The sequence below is a fragment of the Lampetra fluviatilis genome, chromosome 10 (assembly GCF_964198595.1).
Source record: "Lampetra fluviatilis chromosome 10, kcLamFluv1.1, whole genome shotgun sequence".
Lineage (NCBI taxonomy): Eukaryota > Metazoa > Chordata > Hyperoartia > Petromyzontiformes > Petromyzontidae > Lampetra > Lampetra fluviatilis.
Genome location: NC_136284.1, coordinates 15,986,803 through 16,005,319, shown reverse-complemented (window position 1 = coordinate 16,005,319; position 18,517 = coordinate 15,986,803). Strand labels below are relative to the sequence as shown.

Genomic DNA, 18,517 nt, shown 5'->3' with positions numbered 1-18,517 from the left:
GACAACTGCTGGTATAGCGATCGGAACGTTGTAGTTTTTTGTTATTTTCTTTGAACCTATCTACGTGATTTTACCGAAAGACCCTAAGAATAAGTCATAAATAGTAATTACGAATACAAGAGAAATCAAGCATTTTAAATATTTGACAGTGAGACAGCATGTGATGGTACCTCTTCCACAGGAACATGGTTATCACAATTACAATTGAAAAAAATACACATACTTTACTTTTATATGCGATATGTGAAATATGATATTCTGTGTTGATGTGGAGGCCCCACATCGTATATCCTGTAACCTGTGACCCAGCACGGAGGTTTATCCCGTACACGATATACCCAAAGATTTGTGCCGACGTGGCTCACCGCGGATTACCGGAGGAATTGGCCGCCCTTCCCTTGTCGTCCGTAAAGAATCTGTGGAGCACGGCCCGTGACTCGCGGATAAATGAATTTGCGGGTTACGAAGCTCCGTGTTAGCCCCACACACCTCCACCGGTTGCGGTTTGCAGCTCCGCAAAGCGTCTCCACTCCGTCGCCGGTTACAGGAGCAGGCACGGACCGCCTTTAACACGTGAATTACAACTACAGGGATTCGCGGATCCTGGATCGCATCAATGTCTGCAGTTAAAACAAGTGCATGGACGATGCAGTTTACACCATGCATATAACCTAGACACACCCACAGAGAATCTAGTGTGCTGTGTGTGTGCGCGCGTCATGGCCTCGTGTGTGTGTGTGTGCGTCATGGCCTCGTGTGTGTGTGTGTGCGTCATGGCCTCGTGTGTGTGTGTGTCATGGCCTCGTGTGTGTGTGTGCGTCATGGCCTCGTGTGTGCGTCATGGCCTCGTGTGTTTGTGCGTCATGGCCTCGTGTGTGTGTGTGCGCGCGTCATGGCCTCGTGTGTGTGTGTGTGTGTGCGTGCGTCATGGCCTCGTGTGTGTGTGTGCGTCATGGCCTCGTGTGTGTGTGTGTGTGTGCGTCATGGCCTCGTGTGGAGTCATGGCCTCGTGTGCCTCTCCGTCTCTCTGTGCAGGACTCAGCAACGAGGGCTGGTCCATTGTCAAGAACATGGCCACCGAGCTCTTCATTGTCCTCATTGGCTACTTCACCATGGTCCCCGCCATCCAGGTACTTGAATGCAGATGATGAGCTCATTGGCGTCTGCAGTGTGGGTCTCTTAACACACCGTGTAGCTCGTTATACGATCCGATATAATTATAATCGACCGTGATCTATCCATTACTGGATGAAGGCCTCCGCCAGGCTCTCAAATTCCTCACAGTCTTGTGATGCGTCGGTCCAGCTCACTCATGCACTTGAGCTGATTTCATCAATCTATCTCTGCGGTGAGGATGATCCATCTTTGGTGTCTCTAGGATGATCCATACTTTGGCTGACATTCTGTCAACAGTCTTTTCCATCAACCATTATCCCTTCTAGCGACGTGGCCTGTCCAAGCCCAATTACTTTTACGAAATTAGATTAGATTTGCTGTCACTATTTTAAAATGATCTGCATCTCACTCAGTTGGAATGAAACACAGTAGCAATCATCGCCCCCCTACTGGCAGACTTTTGCCCGTTTACAGGGTCAGGTGCCGAGTCACCTTATGCCCGCATGGATTGCTGCCACTGTGGGTGCCCTTTCAAATGTTTGAGATGAGATATGATGCAAGTCACTCAAGTTCTCTGAGATGCTCTGTGCGTCAAGGTGCTAATCAGAATTAGCATTATTATTGAAGGTCACATTGTGTAACGTGAAATAGATATATCGAGTGCTATGTAGAACTGAAGATATCAATGGATTAAACGAATTGTCTGCTGTTGTGTGGTTGTTCCCAGGAGTTCTGCCTCTTTGCTCTGGTGGGGATCGTGTCCGACTTCTTCCTGCAGATGTTCTTCTTCACAACAGTGCTGGCCATCGACATCCGCCGCATGGAGGTGAGGCAGCAGTGCACAGCAGCCAGTTTGCACGCACGTGTTGTGTTTCGCTTCGGACTTGCTTACTCCGCAAGTCAGCTCAGGTCCCAGGAAACGGCTCCTTCAGCAGATCACCGATTTTCTGCATATTTGAGCGATTCCTGCTTTATTTGCGGTGTGCTGGTATAACGATGGGACATTTGGTATCCGTGTCGTTCTTTTAGCGCAAGGCTATCGCAAAGGCGTTGTATTTCGCAGACACAGTCTGCAGTAGTTTCACAGTTTCTGTGTGTCGTCACAATTGAGTCATTTGCAGTGTAATTTTCAAAGCTTTCAAATTTTTGTGGCACACAACGGCCGATTCTTTTTGACTGACGTCACCGGATCCTTCGCGTCCGCTGTGACGACGGCGCGTAGTACTTCGTGGCGGTAAGGTCCGAACCTCTGCAACAATCAGTGGACGCGTCACCCCCCCACATGGCCACCTGCACTCCCGTGCCTCTGTAGGACTCGAGGCACGAGATGACCACGTGTGCCGATAGAGCCGGCTCAGTAGAGCGGTACCCGGTGTGAGTCGCATGGTTGGCTACGTACGTTGCGAAAAAAGTTCAACATATGTACAAAGGAGTAGTCGTGGAAGATGACTCCACATTTCCGCTTCAGGAGCCCTTGTCCGCCTCTCCTACCCAATGCTGAACGTGTCGGTCACCGAGGGTGCCCTAGTTCACAGTGCTTGCTGTCAGAGCTAGGCTGGACTGCATTGAGGGAGAAACCAATAGGTTAATGGTTTTATCGTGCAGTCCTTAATTTCATAATTTCAACTTATAACGTGCGCAATATTTGCTCGTTGTCGTGGAGAGAGAATGACTCGACGGCCGGCTCGAGGACGATGACCTCGCCTTGACGATGCTTGGCTGGCCGGTTTCAGGACCCCCATAACCCCGCTGGTGCTGCCTCTCCGCTGTCTCCGCTCTCGCCGCACGCTTGCAGTTGTCCGACCTGCACAAGCACCCCCTGCGAGGCCCGCCGGAGGCGCTCCACGTGCCCATACCCGCCCCGGCCCCTCGCGCTCGCTCCAAAGCCCCCCGAGGCCCCGGGGAGGTGCGGCCAGGCCCCCAGCCGCCCGCGTCCTTCCCCTACTCCATCTCGCTACCGCCCCCGTCGCTGCGCACGCTGCGCTTGCCGCGCCGCCTGCGTGTCGTCTACTTCTTCGCTCGCACGCGGTTGGCTCAGCGAGTCATCATGGTGAGTTCCCGCGCACGGCGCTTGCCGGTGAGTGTCACACGTTGAGGCTCCAGATGCTAAGCTCTGCTACGGTAAAGCTAATTGCATGACGAACACTTCCTGTGTGTGTGTGGTATACTGGTTATGTATCGTGATTGCTGTGTGCGCGCAATGCTTTGTGTGTTTGTGCGTGTGGTGTTTGCTGTGTGGGGAGCGGTGGTGTAGCTAGGCCTCGGCAAGGTAAGGTAATTTACCCTTTTTACCGGGTAAAAGGGTAAAGGTAAAGGGTAAAGAAGTCGACATGCCAAGGGGTAAGGTAAAGGGTAGGGTAAAGGTAGCTCGGAAGAATTACCCGGTAGGTTTACCACTAAAAGCTCCGTGGCGCAGTCCGTGGCCTCCATTTAATAAGTAATATTAAAACAAACTTTAAAAAAAACACGCTTTTATTAAACGTACGAGTAATGACAGAACTCTACGACTCCAGGAAGTGGCCCTGAAGCTCGCCACAACGTAAGGGGCCGTGGTGATTTACAGCCGTCAGTTGAGTGTGGACAATTATGATAGAATATAGTGTTGTCATCAGTATGACATAAGTATACCAAGTTTGCAGTCGATACCACATTAGGAAGTGGGTAAAAATTTAGTTACAAGATTTGAGGATACGACGACGACGACAACAATGACAACAACAACAACAAGCGTGTAAAATTGGAATCATCGAGAGTATTCTATATTAATAAAGCGCTCTACCCAGCATTTACCGTTATAAACCTTGTTCATGTGTAGTAGTTCCCTAGTAATTACCCTGTAATTGGGTAATTTGTATGGGGTAAGGGTAAAAGGTAGGCTCGTTGTTTTTTACCTTTTACCTTACCTGCTAAAGGGTTAAAGGTAGGTTAGAGTGATTGTATTGTGGTAAGGTAAAAGGTAGGGTAAAAATAGGCTCGTTGTTTTTACCTTTTAACTTTTACCTTACCTTGCCGAGACCTAGGTGTAGCGGTTAGCGCGCTGCGCTACAAAGCTGGCGGCCAGATTTCAATTCCCGCTCACGGCCAACACCGTGGACAATTATCTGAACCAGTCTTGGGCCTCCCCTAGATCGACTCGGCCTCAAATGAGTACCTGGTGCAGTGTGTAAACATGGGGAGTGCTTCTGGCCACCCACCCCCTCGTGTGCCATGGCAGCCTTCATAGGTGCTCGCTGACAGCACTTTCTGTGATGGCTGGAGGGGGGGGATCTGTGTAGTTGCCGTTTGCTGTGGGCGAGCGCGGCGCTTGACACGTGCGCGTGCCCGACGCTGCAGCTGGGCACCGTCGTATGGATCGGCATCCTCGTGTACACGGACCCCACGGGGCTGCGCGCGTACATCGCCTCGCGCGTCGCGCAGCAGAGCCCGCTGGGCGGCGGCGACCTCACGCGCATGGCCATGGCCGGACTCTTCAGCCACGAGACGCCAGGGGCCTCTGCCGCCGCCGCCCTCTCCGCGGGCGACGCCGCCTCCACCGTGGCCGCGGCCCCCGGCGAATCGGGCGCGGGCCGCGAGCCGGGCCGCGGGAGCGTGCCGCCCGACGCGGGGCCCGGACGGCCTCCCCCCGCGCCCGCCCCGCGCGGCTGGGAGAGCCTGAACGTGCACGCGGAGCGCGAGCGGCCGCCCGCCGACATCACGTGGAGCGGCGCGCAGGACGAGGAGGTGTGGAGGCAGCTCTCGTTCCGCCACTGGCCCACGCTCTTCAGCTACTACAACATCAGCCTGGCCAGGAAGTACGTGCGGCCTATGCGCTTTGCCGCACAAGCGCCGTGCTACACCGCGCGGGCCGTGCCCCGGCACTACGCCGCACGCCATTCACCGCGCGCGTCATTCCGCGCAGGTACATCAGCATCCTGCCGGTGGTGCCGGTGTCGGTGGTGCTGTCCCCGGAGGACGCGCTGGCGCTGCAGCACCCAATGGAGTTGGAGCAGCACCGCCTGGCGCTGCAGCACGAGCGTGAAAAGGCGGCGCTGCCCGTGCTGCCCGCCCCGACAGGGCTCACCTCCTACTACCGGTAACACTGCAGTGACATCACAACGCAGTGACGTCACAATGCAGTGTGACGTCGCTGCATTGTGACGTCACAATGCATTGTGACGTCACAATGCATTGTGACGTCACAATGCAGCGACGTCACACTGCATTGTGACGTCACAATGCAGCGACGTCACACTGCATTGTGACGTCACTGCGTTGTGACGTCACTGCAGTGTTACGCAGTGACGTCACAACGCAGTGACTTCACAACGCAGTGACGTCACAACGCAGTGACGTCACAACGCAGTGACGTCACAACGCAGTGACGTCACAACGCAGTGACGTCACAACGCAGTGACGTCACAACGCAGTGACCTCACAACGCAGTGACGTCACAACGCAGTGACGTCACAACGCAGTGACGTCACAACGCAGTGACGTCACAACGCAGTGACGTCACAACGCAGTGACGTCACAACGCAGCACCACAAGCAACACTAATGACCACTCTGGAAATTTCTAAGCATGGAATGAGTCATCAATGAATATGGTTATTTGACTCATGAAGTTAGTTATGCTTGTAAGAATCAATCATGCAAGATTAACACAAGTTATTTGCACATAACTGCCTCCAGTTTTCAAGGACAATGCATACGTTGTCTACATATGTTTATTTGCATATTTTACCACAAGCACGTGTGGTTAATGTAGACTTGACGCCTCGTGATGGGGGTTTACTTCGTGTTTGAACATATTTACACCGGGATACTTGCCGAAAGGGGAAAGCCTCATCTTGTTTTAATCATCTTAATAATGACAAAAAGGGTCCCAAGTTCACCTGTCTTTTCACTCTCAGAGGGAATCGCAGCTTCCTGCTCCTTGGAATGTTCAGTTGTGCACGAGTACCACCATTCGTGATCACGTGGTCATGCTATCTTGCAACTCCTGGCAAAATCTGGAGAGAAAAACATTTGGATGTGAACAGCAGGATGACACCGCATGGAACCGCCTCTGAGATTGTTATCAGTTCCTTTATTTAAAAAAAACACCTTTGCACCTTAACAAAACACATACTGTGGAGTAATAAAGTGCTATAACAATAAAAATGGCCATTGCACTGACACGAACCGCATGCCCTTGGGTACACTGTGTGCTTAGCTGCATGGACTATAAACCAACGTTGACAGCGATAACCACCGGTGCTGTTTCTTGCTGTTGCATCTTCCTCTCTTTGCCATCTCCATTCTCTGTGATCAGTCAGAATATTTATATGAAGCTCTTTTTCACAGATGTCCAGTAGGGGCGGGTCAGAACGTTACAACAACAACAATACAACAACAACAAACAATACAACAACAACAAACATAAAAAAAAACACGGTAGGAGTGCAAAATATAGGAAAGGTAAACAAATCACTGAAAAAAATATGCAAATAAATGAAACTTTTTTTAATTAAATCCTTTATATTAAGTTCACTTGCTTGCTTGCTTGCGCGCTTACGACCGTGCAAATCTTTCGGTCGTTTTTTAACCCACTTCCCGTGATCCAATCGAACTGACATTTTCCACACACACTCGTTGTGCGTGACAATTAATTTTCGTGAAAAAATTTCCCCAAAATGTACACTTTTTAGGAAAAAAAAATTATATGTAATTACCAATTGCTTAATGGTGGCAGGCAATCATCTGACCCATATGTGGCAGCCATCTCAAGCCAGAGGATGAGAGGACTCTAGCCGCCACACATATAAAGGATTTATAGTGAAAAACTTTGTTTTTACGGGTTAATTTTTATCTTACCAGGTTATGGCCACTGAGGTATTAACTTATTTTGCAGAAGCTACCTGGCCACAAATGATAGCTCTGCACAGTGGTGGCGTACCATGTAAAAATGTATATCAGTAAAATAATCTCAATAATCTAAATTAATGCGAGCAGACACAGCTGAGCCCAACGTTGAACAACGTGGTTCACTACATTTATATATGGCTGCCAAACACCAATCCTTGCATCTGCTTATCATAGCCGTACTTGTGTGCTGCCACCGCCGCTGCCGCCGCTGCTGACTAATATATGTGGTTGGTGCTGAAGGTTTCTGTAGCCGAGTAGCCGGGATGTTTGTCTGTAGGTCAGAGCTTGACTTGAACAAGCAAATTTCTGGGTTTTCAATATAGGAACGTACAGAGGATGCTAAGAATTGAATGATAATCGGATGTGGCACGAAGATTATGTAGACATAGTGATGGGTGGGATGTGCAAGGGGCAGGTTGCCACATCGGGCACTGGAGTGGCACCCAGAGGTTGGTGACCACGGGGTGGTGACTACTACTTAATGATTGACTGCAAGGTCTGGCAGCATGAAGGACGCTATTGTGAGAGGTGATAGCATCAACAGCATCAGCTGCCATGACCTGATGACCTTGAGATGCTCTACGAACATGGTTTTGCCGCACGTCACGTACATAAGTACGCGATCCTCATGCTCGCCGTGTCTGGACGTAGACGGCGAGGTGAACTGTGCCTGTAAGCGACGCTCGGGCCCCCTCGCGTGCGTGCGTGCGGAGCGCAGGGCGGCGGGGGTGGGCTTCCTTGTGGGCGGCCTGCTGGTGCTCACCACCTGCTGCCTCTACAAGCTGCTGTGCCCGAAGACGTATGGGCAGCTGGGCCCGCGGCACGGGCGGCGGCGCCGGCGCGAGTTGCCGTGCGACCAGTACGGGTACTGCCCCCCCGTGAGCGAGGCCACGCCCGTACCGCTCACGGGGCACCCAATGGTGAGCCCTGCATGGGCGCGCGCGTCACTGTGGGTGCACGCGTCCCGCCCGCGGCCTCGAATGACCGCTGGGCAGCGACGTGGCCCAGCGGTTTCATTCCACGCTACACGCCGCCTGCTTCGCAGTGGACCTTGGAGATGCCGTGACGTGGTTAGAAAAGAGGAGGCCATTGTGTGCTAGCGCCGTGGTCCACATTTTAAATTTGTTCTGCAAATTACTCGATTGGCTTTACACATAGAAACATTTCCCCCTATTGTGAAAGTACTGCAGACTTAAACATATCACATTCACGATACCAAATGTAATAAATTATTAATTGTCATATTTTGTCGAGTGCTGTTGGCGAGCTCTAATAAAGGCTTGCATGGTGAACGTGGGGTTGGTGGGGCTAGCACCACACCCGACCGACTTTGCCTCTAGCGCTGATGTATACGGACTGCGCCAGGTACTAAATTAAGGCTGAGTGAATTAGCGGAGGCCCAGGATCAATTCGGATTTTCCTCACTGATGTATGCCTGAGTGGAAATCCTTTTAGTCATCGGGGTTTGAGGTTACTCTGAAGAGTGAGCAAAGGTGGAGATTCAATAGTCGAGGTGAGACCCGACTAGGCTCAGGCGAAAGTGTTTGCGCACATTCCTATTTAAACGACACGCACTTCGCAAGGTACAGAATCGCTTGTTTACAATTTTGAATCTTTTAAGTTACCTGTGACCTGTGCCAAAATGCATGAATGCTTGCTACCTGTACACGCGGCTAACCGGGGGCCGTGTTGTGCGTGCCGTGTGATGGGTTGATTGCCCGTGGACCCAAGGACATAGAGTGCGTGGCCGTGGACGGCGGAATGCTGGTGAGCTGCTGCCTCGCCGGGCAGATCCGTGTTTGGGACGCGCACTCTGGCCGATGCGTGACCGTCATCCACCGCGTCAGGTAGCGCGTCGTGTGCACAGCACTGCCACCGCGGTTTCTACGGCAACGCAAACCTCACTTGTTTGTGAATTAAATGCAAACTTTTCTTCAAAGCATCGCTCGCCAATTGATGGATGTGTGACCTCGTTTTGATGTTTATTACCCTTTCGTGACTGCAAGGATCCATACTCTTGGTTCTTTCGGTAAAGTCACGTAGGTAAAGAAAATAAAAAATAAATCAAATTAAATCACGACGTTTCGATTGCAACACAAGCAATCATCATCATGTGTGAACACCACAGCAAGAGAATGTATACTAAAGTGGGAGAGATGCCAGGAGGCGATATAAGTCAAAGAGGGGGGGGGGGATAGGGAGCGAGGGGGAGGGCGCCTCGGGGACGCCAGGGACTGAGAACGCGAAACTGGGAGAGCATAATTTCATGCCATATACTCCATACCCCGTATGTTGTCTCACGGGGGCATGAGCATTTGTTAGCGTAAATTACCACAAGAGGTACGTCAAAAATGTAGTCCTGTACAACTTTAAAAATAAACTTTCTTTTCTGAAAGTGCAAAATAACCATGCAGCTGATAAAAACTACCGTTGTGCTATTGTAATTGTAATTGCCAATGCAACGTGTGCAGAGGGGGTTGTTTAGAGATATGCTGAAACAACCTTTGTGACCTACACGGCCTTTATACAGCACTACTGCCAGTTCATTGACAGTTATTGTTATTGCCTGTGCAGTAACACACGGGAGACTGGAGCCTTGCCCGTATCTCGTGACCTTCCCCCACACCTCCGATTATCACGGTTGGCTATGTACGGTGACTGTCTAAGCAACCCTTAGTTGCTAAGACAGAGGACTAGTTTATGGACCTGTTATAAACTTCACATACCTACATACACTACGTACTATACTCCAGAGCTATAATCTACGTGTTGATGGGACGTAGCGAAAAAACGGTACATGTAGTTTACGATCGCATTATTTACAATAATAGGTAATAGTAGAAGGTCGTTTTATGGTCATCTGCTGTGTCTCCACGTGCAAACGGGCATTAATGGCAGCCCTGAGCCGGCAAGCCGAGATTCTACATTTCCATGACAAGGCCATTTTCTCCGTGGGATGATCACTGTTGACCTCGAAAAAATGGGGTGCATCATGTCAACCATAGATGGACAATTTGCGAAGTCAACCCGACTGGGATTTCTACTCATAACCTTGCATTTGTGAGTCAAGTGGTTTTCCTTCATTACCACCATGCTGGAAAAGGAGAGGCTGTCTGAGCAGGTACCTACCCTGTGATCCGTGTGGGTCATTGGCTGTCGAAATGCACTTTGTGCCGGCAGCGCAGGCAGGGTGAGTTTGACTGACATCGTCGCGGTGCATGTTGCATGCTGTCGCTGCCTCCCGTCACACAGCACGAGGCTCAAAGACTTGGACGGCGGCTGTGGCCGTGCGGAAGCGGTCGACGGATGCGTCGGACCAAGGCCTTGGCTCGAGACCGCGGATGCACAGGCTGCCGGAAGTCTCCCCGCAAGCCCCCTGTTTGGGGATCGTAGCAGCCCCACGTCGCCGATTCACGACACGCCTAATAGCCCCTCCTCCGGCTACGACTTCTCCAGCTTTTGTCATCCCAGATTTGACGGAAGCCCGAACTCAATTCCCAGCGGTGCCCATTCCGCATTCTCCTTTGCAGCTGGGCTCTCGGCCGATTCGTACGAGCCCCCTTGTGGGAGTCACCGGCGGACACGGAGAGCTAGAGACTCGTCGGCGGAGCAGGGCTTACACGATGCATCGGCAGGCAAGGCCGCGGCCCGCTCGCCCTCGCTGCCAAAAGCGAGGTTACAAGAGGACAGTTTGCCGGAGAGATCGTGTGGAGAGCCCAGCGAGGTGGCTTGCAGATCTCCGCGTGGAGGTGGAGAAGGGGATGAGTCGGGGCTCGGGGCAGGGCCCGGCCCTCCTGCAGATGAGTCCGTCGGCCCCGAGAGCTGTCACGGCGTCATTTGGAGCATGGCCGTGAAGGATGGCATTGTTGTGGTGGGCTGTGGAAACGGCCGCTTGGAGGTGAGAGCGTTGAGATTTTATCTCCACTGTATTTAACATTCTAGTTATACTGACGTAAACATAGTTCGGTCCAAAGTTCAGTGACAAAAGACTTTCTAGAGCAAAGAGTGTGCTGTGCATATTGTGTGGACGTAGGCAAGTAGGAAAATCAAAGGCAGAAATGTAAATCTGGTAGAACCATTGAATAAACTTTAAACATTGCAGGATTGATCACAACTGTTGAACCCATTGTTATAACTGCTTTTTGTGTTTCATTTGTTTTCCATTTCCCTCACCTCTGATTAGCACAGTTGGCTACGTATGGTGTGAAACATGTTCCATAACATCAAATGGCAAAACATTTTCAGAAAAAAATTGTCATAATGGAAATCGGTTTGTTGAAAATGTAGTGCCACATTTTTTTTTTCATAACATCCAGTGACAACAGTTCTGTGATTAATTAGCTGCTGCATCAGAGTAGAGAGTTCTGTGTGTTTTAAATTGTAATCTCCTTTCCTAAGGCTGAATGTAAAATTCAAAAAGCACTTTAGACATTTAGGTCCAGCTTATTGAGCCAATTGCTGGCGTTTACGGAGGCCGTGCGTGGCTCCTCCACTCTTCCGTGGAGCGATCTGTTGGGCAGCGGTGGTTGAGGATGTGTTACGTAGTTGGCGGTGTGGAGCCGCGGTCGCCATCGGGGCTCTGCTCTATTTCCTGTGTGCGTGAGACGGACGCAGCGCGTGTGCGAGGTCCTCGTGCGCTTGGGCGAGCTCCAGTGTTTTCTGGTCGAATTGAAGCCAGGGGTTGGTTCCGCTCTGGGGTCGGAAACAATGTCTGTTGTCAGAGCTCGTTTCCGTCCGCTCTGCTCGGCAGCTTGTGTTTCACGGGGTCCAAGCCGGAGGTTTGAAGAGCCTTTGCTCGGGACCCAAATGGTTCAGGGAATTTTATGAAGTGAGTTTGCTCATATAATCGTGCAGCTTTGCACATGTCACATCGTTCGTGGAGTAGTTGAACTAACGCTGCACAATCTGCGATGCATGTGCATTCTAGCTCTAAATGTGATTTATAATCATAATAAATATTTATTTGGTATTGAATAATTCATGCGAATTTATTATCAATGCTGTAGCGCTGTAACGTGTAAACCCATCACAGAAATGTGTTGGAAAACCAACAGACAAGCGGGAAGGCAGCCAGAACCAGCGCCAACAATTACGCAAGGAGGCAAGTTTGGCCAACTCCATCACGCAGTGAGCAAAGTACCATTGGGCCCAATGTGTAATCTTTTGCGACAGCATTTGTATAAACTGCTCTTGCTGCCATACACCGGCGTCTCAAGTGATTTGTTTGAGGGTCGCAGTCCGCTTCGAACGTCGACCGCCAACTGAAGTGTGCAATTTGCTGGAGGAAATCTAAATACCGAGAGAAAACCCACGTGTGTGAGGAGGGGAGGAGGTAGCATTTAATCCCCAAACAGATGGAAATAAATCCACTTGCTATAACTGCCGAATGCTGGAAAGCCAGGATGTGGCGACGTCGACACGCCCACGGGTAGGCAGGGAGTTTGAGGACCGCGACTGTGGTCCAGCAAGCCGTGCTGATGGAGCCCGCGCTGTGCTTGCACCCCCCCACCCCCCCCGCACAGGTGTGGGATGCGCAGAGCGGAACGCTGCACTGCTGCCACGAAGAGGGGGTAGCCGGCATCATCGCTCTCTCCTTCTCACAGAACAAGTGAGCGCTCTCGGCGTGGCCCTGTCGGGCCGAGCGGATGCGTTCCGCGAGTCTTCACAATGGACTCTCGCGCCAGACCGTGGCGCCGGGGAATCCGTATCGATTTCATTGCGCCGTTTGGTTGGAGGAGTCGGATGAAGCCCCAACGTTCGCTTTCCAGTAATGAAAACCACCCTATCACCTGAAACCCCCGCCTCCTTTGGGAGCGATGATCCCCCCTCTGCCCCTGGTGGATTTGCGTGACTTGAAGGCAATAGATCACAAATCGCACTGCTCGATTTTGATTAACTCACTCAGAAACATCTGCACTTACTCATGAGCCCATTCCTGAGCTGTATTGATGGTCACGAGCTCTCTTCTCCGTTGTAACGTTGCTCATGGCTACTGATGGCTACTCGTGCGTTCCTAATCGCCGTGCCCTCTGCGCCTTTGCTCACCGTTGCCGCTGCTGCTGCTGCTGCGTCGTGCAGCATCGTGGCGGCACGGCTCAACGGGACTCTCGACTTCTTCCTGCTGGAGACGAGCAGCCTGCAGAGGCACGGCCATGGTGCGTGCCTCTCGCTCTCACCCTACTGGCACCACACGCGGATTATTGACGAGTACATTATTGCGCAGTTTTCTTTGTGTTGCTTTAAAATGTTTCTTTACCGTTTAGCATCCGGGTAGCAAAGAAATGGCGCATTTGGACCGAACAAACTGATAGTGGCATGTTGTGCAGCAGCAGCTGCAGCAGCGCCGGTCACGCGAGACGGGCGGCGCCCGCCGGTGTTGCGGGCGCCCTGCGGGGACGCGGAAGGCGATGGTGACGGCGACGTGTCTTGCCGGCTTATGCACTCCGTTTGCCCCGCGCACCACAAACCGATCACCACGCTGAGGGCTGCGGCGGGGCGCGTCGTCACGGGCAGCGAGGATCACACGCTCAAGGCACGCGGCTGCACGGCCACGCGGATGCGGCACGACTCGATCACACAGACATAACTTCAACCGTGATGAGGGGTACAAACTGAGTAATCATTGGAAAGATGTTATTAACCATGCAAAAAAGATTTAACTACACATATTTGGACCATCTTATTTGACAGGCACTATTCTTTAGTTACCGTACAGTTTACTGATAGACAGCCAGTTTTGTTTGATCATGTTTAGCTTCTTTTTTCACATGCTGGTTGCCTGCTTTGAGTTTTACCCACCCAGCAACATAGCAAGGGGCTGCTTTGTCCTGACTTGCTTTTCTGCTTCTGCCATCTACGTAACAAAGGCTCAGTCCCAGCAGCAGCAGCAGCAGCCGCACCAACCATATCATAACAACTCCTCTCCCGCGGCCCACCCTGGCTCCTCTACGCTCAACCAGTCTACACAATAAAGGCTCAGTCCCAACAGCAGCCTCAGCCGCACCAACCTTATCATAAGAAACTCCTCTCCAGGGGCCTACCCTGGCTCCTCCCCCCTCAACCAGTATATATACAAGGTCGGGTCTCTTGGGATTTCTCTTTACTTGATACAACAATCATGCTGTGACGGTTCCACCTGAATACGGAAGCTTGTGTTGCCTCCGAAACGTCGTGATTTTTTATTTTATTTCTATTATTTCTTTTATTATTTTTTTATTATTTATCTCTTACCTACGTGACTTTACCAAAAAAACCTAAGAGTATGAATCCTTGCAGTCACGAAAGCTTCAAATCTAGGTCTATCAACTACCCAAATTTGACCAATTGATCACGCGGTCTATTTCTGAATCACAATGAGGGCTGTGAACAACTCTGTGTCGGGGGATCTTAGCGGTGCAAGTCGGTTGATGTGCGGTGTCTCTCGTTTAGGTGTTCAAGCTCGAAGACTCGTGCTGTCTGTTCACCTTGCGAGGCCACCAAGCCGGAGTGACCACTGCCTACCTGGACCAGGTGGACCACGCGGCCCCACGGGAGGGGGGGGGAGCGCTTGCTCCCAAGCATTTTATCTTCAACGGTGTCTTAACAAAAACACTTTTTGTAGGAAAAAGTGATTGAACTGGTTACCTATCACGTGGGCAATGCATTTGAAGTCAAATATATTACGCGAAAATGATACGTTTTGCTCCTCCGTGCACGCAGAACATGACGCTGTGCAGCGGCGGCCGCGACGGAGCCGTGTGTCTTTGGGACGCGCTCACAGGGAGCCGCGTGAGCCAGATGTACGGGCACCGCGGCGACGTCGTGTGCCTCTCGTGCACCGCCAGCTACGTGATCAGTGCCGGCGTGGACGACAAGCTGTGCGTGTGGGACCGCTGCAGTGGCTCGCAGCTCTTCACCATCCTCCAGGTGCCGCGTCTTTCCCGTCGTGGCCCGGCGTAACTCCGGGCCACTTTTGCAACGGACAGTCGCGTCGTGCGTGTGCTCCTTGCGAATGTCAAGCTCCTGCGTGTCTGCTGCACGCGGGTTTTCCACGTGGTGCAAATTTAGTTCTCGATGGTTTCAATTTGAGTTTGTTCGTCGAAACTTGTTACAGGCGATTGAATCCGATACTCCACCATCTTTTAGTTGCAAAAAGGCAGCAGAAATATTCCCAGATTTTAATTTCAACGCGTTTCACCACTTGTGTGTAGCATTTTCTGCTGCGTCTGCGATGCGCGTCGTGGAATGGTCCACTGTGGTGGGGAAAATAGAGCCAATTCCAGGGTCATTAAGGTGCAGAACATCCCAGCAAGTCACAGTTTGTGTTTCCAAACAGGAAAACACAGAATTCCATAGGGGAGTGAGCATTGGAGTGGGCATGGTGAAAGCATGATAACGGTTCCTCCGCTATATTCACCTTACGTGTGGTTTGTGGGGCCCAATAGAGGCAGGACTGGTTGCTGTCCAACGAATGATGAACAGAGGTTATCTCCATTCACCTCGGGGAACCCAGTCAGTCCGTTTGTCGTTTGCACAGAACGTGTTTGTGGGGTGTTTTCACCACTGAAACTTTCCATCCTGGCACTTTCTGCTGAACTTGTGAACTGCTCATGAACTGCACCCAGCATCCACATTCTTGTTACATCCCCGTGGTCGTGGCTGTGTGTGATGTGTGTGTGTGATGTCCTTGCATGTGGCCTGCACACCAGGAGCCCGACTGTGGCTCCAGCTTCGCCGTGCTGGCGGAGAGCGTGCTGGTCACCGGGGCACCGGGCTGCCTCAGCCTGTGGGAGCTGGCTTACGGCGCCCTGCTGCAGACGGTCTGCCTGCCGGCGTGCGATGAGCTGCAGCTGCCCCGCGCCCTGCTGCCCATCAACAACACCACCGTGGCCTGTCACCTGGGCTCCTCCCTCAAGCTGGTGCAGCTGCCGAGTGTTGTGGACAAACTGGACTAGGCGCGCGCGTGGCCGTGCGCCAGGGCCCGCAGCGTGCGTTGCTGCCTAGTAGCTGACTAACCATTCAGGGTTTTTACTTGACCAAACGTTGTTGTGGATGCATTGGCAAGGTCATTTGAAGGATTTAATAATGCTGGTGCTCACCTAGGGAAGAAGTGTGTTTTATATAAGATTTGTGTTTTCTAAAGACGAGTTATAAAATTGCAGTCTCTAACCGGGCTACTTTAGATGCGAATTCATGTGCCACCTTTGAGAATTGTGGGTAATAAAATAATAGATAAGGGACCAGATTCACGTGCTGGCAAATGCCCATTTCCTGTCGATTGCTGACATTCTCCATCACCTGTAAATCATGAACGTGATGTCGTCTACTGTATCGCATTGTGAATCTGGCCAAAGGGTTTGCTTATATCAATAAAAGAAAGCACCCTTTCCATTGATCAGTGGGCTTCCCAGATAAATTTATCTCGGATGCTTTTGTTAAAACGAGCAACATTCTACGTCCCGTCTCATGAGCCGGGTGTGTGGCTCGTCAAGGCGACTGCCCGCAGGTGGCTTCGTGTCGGCCAGAGATGCACCACAGACGACATTATGCACGTGTGTGTTGGGATTGAAAGATGCTCCTCTCTTTGGCATAGTGGGTTATTTAATAAAAAGAGACGTGTTTAGCTGGAGAAGAAATGTTGGGCCCATAGGGTGAGTGTGCCTACCTGGCTTTCATCCGTAATGTCAGGTCCTTCAGTAAAACACTGCTCACACTCTGTGATGAGACAAATCCAGGCTGTTCCTTGCTTTAACAAACGTCCCGGGAGTTGGTTAATGCGGAAGCATGGTGCTCATTAGGCCGAATCATCGGTGAGTTCATTGCAATTTCATTTCCGAGATTAAACAATTGCGTTGTCTGTTTAAGTTATAAACGAACATTGCTCCAGCCGAAGTGAATGTGTATGCTCGTGTTAATGATCGTAATTACATCTTGGTGTAATCTCAACGACATTGTGAAGCTATTGGCCAGTTTGGGGCAGTCAAACTCTGTACATTTTATAAACAAGCTGGATTTAATGACCTACAAGTTTATTAGCATCTTTTGGCTAATTTTGAGATCCCGTCTCAGCATTGCAGCAAACTCCTCCGTACATTATTCAACAACAACACATAACGTCTGGTGACGCTGCGTTGGCAGTGGTGCATGAGCACAATTAACAAAACGACTCCAACACATCCGTCAATAACACTGCCTTCAAAGAAACAATATAAAACGGGTGACGTTTCAGGCAATGGCCCTACTTTGTAAAACAAATATAGCACTTTGGGTGAGGTTCCCTGGGTAGTATCCAAAGTGGCCGCAAGTGATGACGTGGTACTGTACGAGGAGGAGATCTGCTCTCACCGACGATGTAGATTTGCAGTTTTGCAGGACGCGGGTGGTTGTGTCGTCACGTCAACCAGCGCACTTAGTGTGTGTTGATGAGAACACGTGATATCACTAAAAAGCTGATGCCACGGGCTGGGAGTAAATTATAATTTGTTAATTAATAAGGTTTATATGTTTGTGTGTGTATGTGCTTCTTTTCTATGTACCACTTAGTGGTAAGCATTCAGCAATGGGATATTAATGATTGCCGGTGTTTAGTGTGGGGATACGGGCCAGTGAAACACGCTGAAGGCAACACCTACTGTGTGCACTTACAGTTGCATTTTTCTACTGTATATTTTTTGTTATTTAAATGTTATGACTACACCAAATGAAATGAATGTACTGGCAAGCTTACAGAAGACTATAAACATTTGGATAATAAATAACTGATATCATAGTCTCGGGGTGTGTGTGTAATAGTGTGTGTATTCGGCAAAAACAACCCCCTACCTCCTTGTGGTGCCGGACGGCAACGCTGTAGTCGGCAGTGCTGTGGGAGCAGGGCCAATGTAGATCGGCCATTCCCCTCATGGCGTTTGTAACCACCACAGTGGCCAAATGGGGGCTCTGGACGGGTGCAAGGGGCTGGTAACCCCTCCACCTTCAATTACCACAAAACCACGCCTAAATATATGTAATGTGGGCGTAAACGACCTCCCGGAAGTGACGTCATGGGGGGAGGAGTTACGTCACGTGGGGGAGAGGGTAAGGGTCTATAAGGGGGGTAACCGGAAGCAGTCGGGAGGGATCGGAGACTGGGAAAGTGGGAGGCCACGCAGGGCGAAGGGTGAGGAGAGAGTGGCGAGATCGCCACACACCCGAGCCACGAGGATCGGCACCGTCGGCCAACGGTGACTGACCCCCGGGCAGCAGGAGCAGCGAGGAGGCTGCAGAGAGCAGCGGGTCTGCAAGGGAGGAGTCGGGCAGCAGGGGTCTGCACGACGTGACAGCAGCGGGTCTGCTAGGAGGGAGTTGGGCTACGTGAGCGACAGCAGCCTGGGGCTGCAGAGCAGAGAGTATATAGGGGAGTACCGTGAGGGAAAAGAGATCGAACCCAAATAAAGGACACAGGACAGAGAGAAGCGTCTGAGTCTTTTATTACATATATATAATTAATACGCTTGTGCCAGAGGCCCCGGGGGGACATGCGACTGATGTCTCCTGGC

At 51.1% G+C, this 18,517-nt stretch overlaps 1 protein-coding gene across 4 annotated transcripts in view; it reads left to right on the top strand.

Moving 5' to 3' along the window:
- Positions 1-17,738, top strand: part of SCAP (SREBF chaperone) — a 30,330-nt gene extending 12,592 nt beyond the window's left edge. For 2 of the 4 annotated variants that reach the window (XM_078860660.1, XM_078860661.1), the window contains exons 11-24: positions 1,036-1,130; positions 1,844-1,942; positions 2,912-3,166; positions 4,450-4,907; positions 5,015-5,188; positions 7,720-7,921; positions 8,733-8,851; positions 10,254-10,899; positions 12,524-12,609; positions 13,080-13,156; positions 13,328-13,533; positions 14,430-14,510; positions 14,700-14,906; positions 15,689-17,738. In XM_078860660.1, the coding sequence (XP_078716786.1) occupies positions 1,036-1,130; positions 1,844-1,942; positions 2,912-3,166; positions 4,450-4,907; positions 5,015-5,188; positions 7,720-7,921; positions 8,733-8,851; positions 10,254-10,899; positions 12,524-12,609; positions 13,080-13,156; positions 13,328-13,533; positions 14,430-14,510; positions 14,700-14,906; positions 15,689-15,934 (2,951 nt within the window). In that variant the 3' untranslated portion in view covers positions 15,935-17,738. The remainder of the gene's footprint in view (positions 1-1,035; positions 1,131-1,843; positions 1,943-2,911; positions 3,167-4,449; positions 4,908-5,014; positions 5,189-7,719; positions 7,922-8,732; positions 8,852-10,253; positions 10,900-12,523; positions 12,610-13,079; positions 13,157-13,327; positions 13,534-14,429; positions 14,511-14,699; positions 14,907-15,688) is intronic. The other 2 variants (XM_078860663.1, XM_078860662.1) reach the window with 2 other exon arrangements.
- Positions 17,739-18,517: the final 779 nt, after the last annotated feature.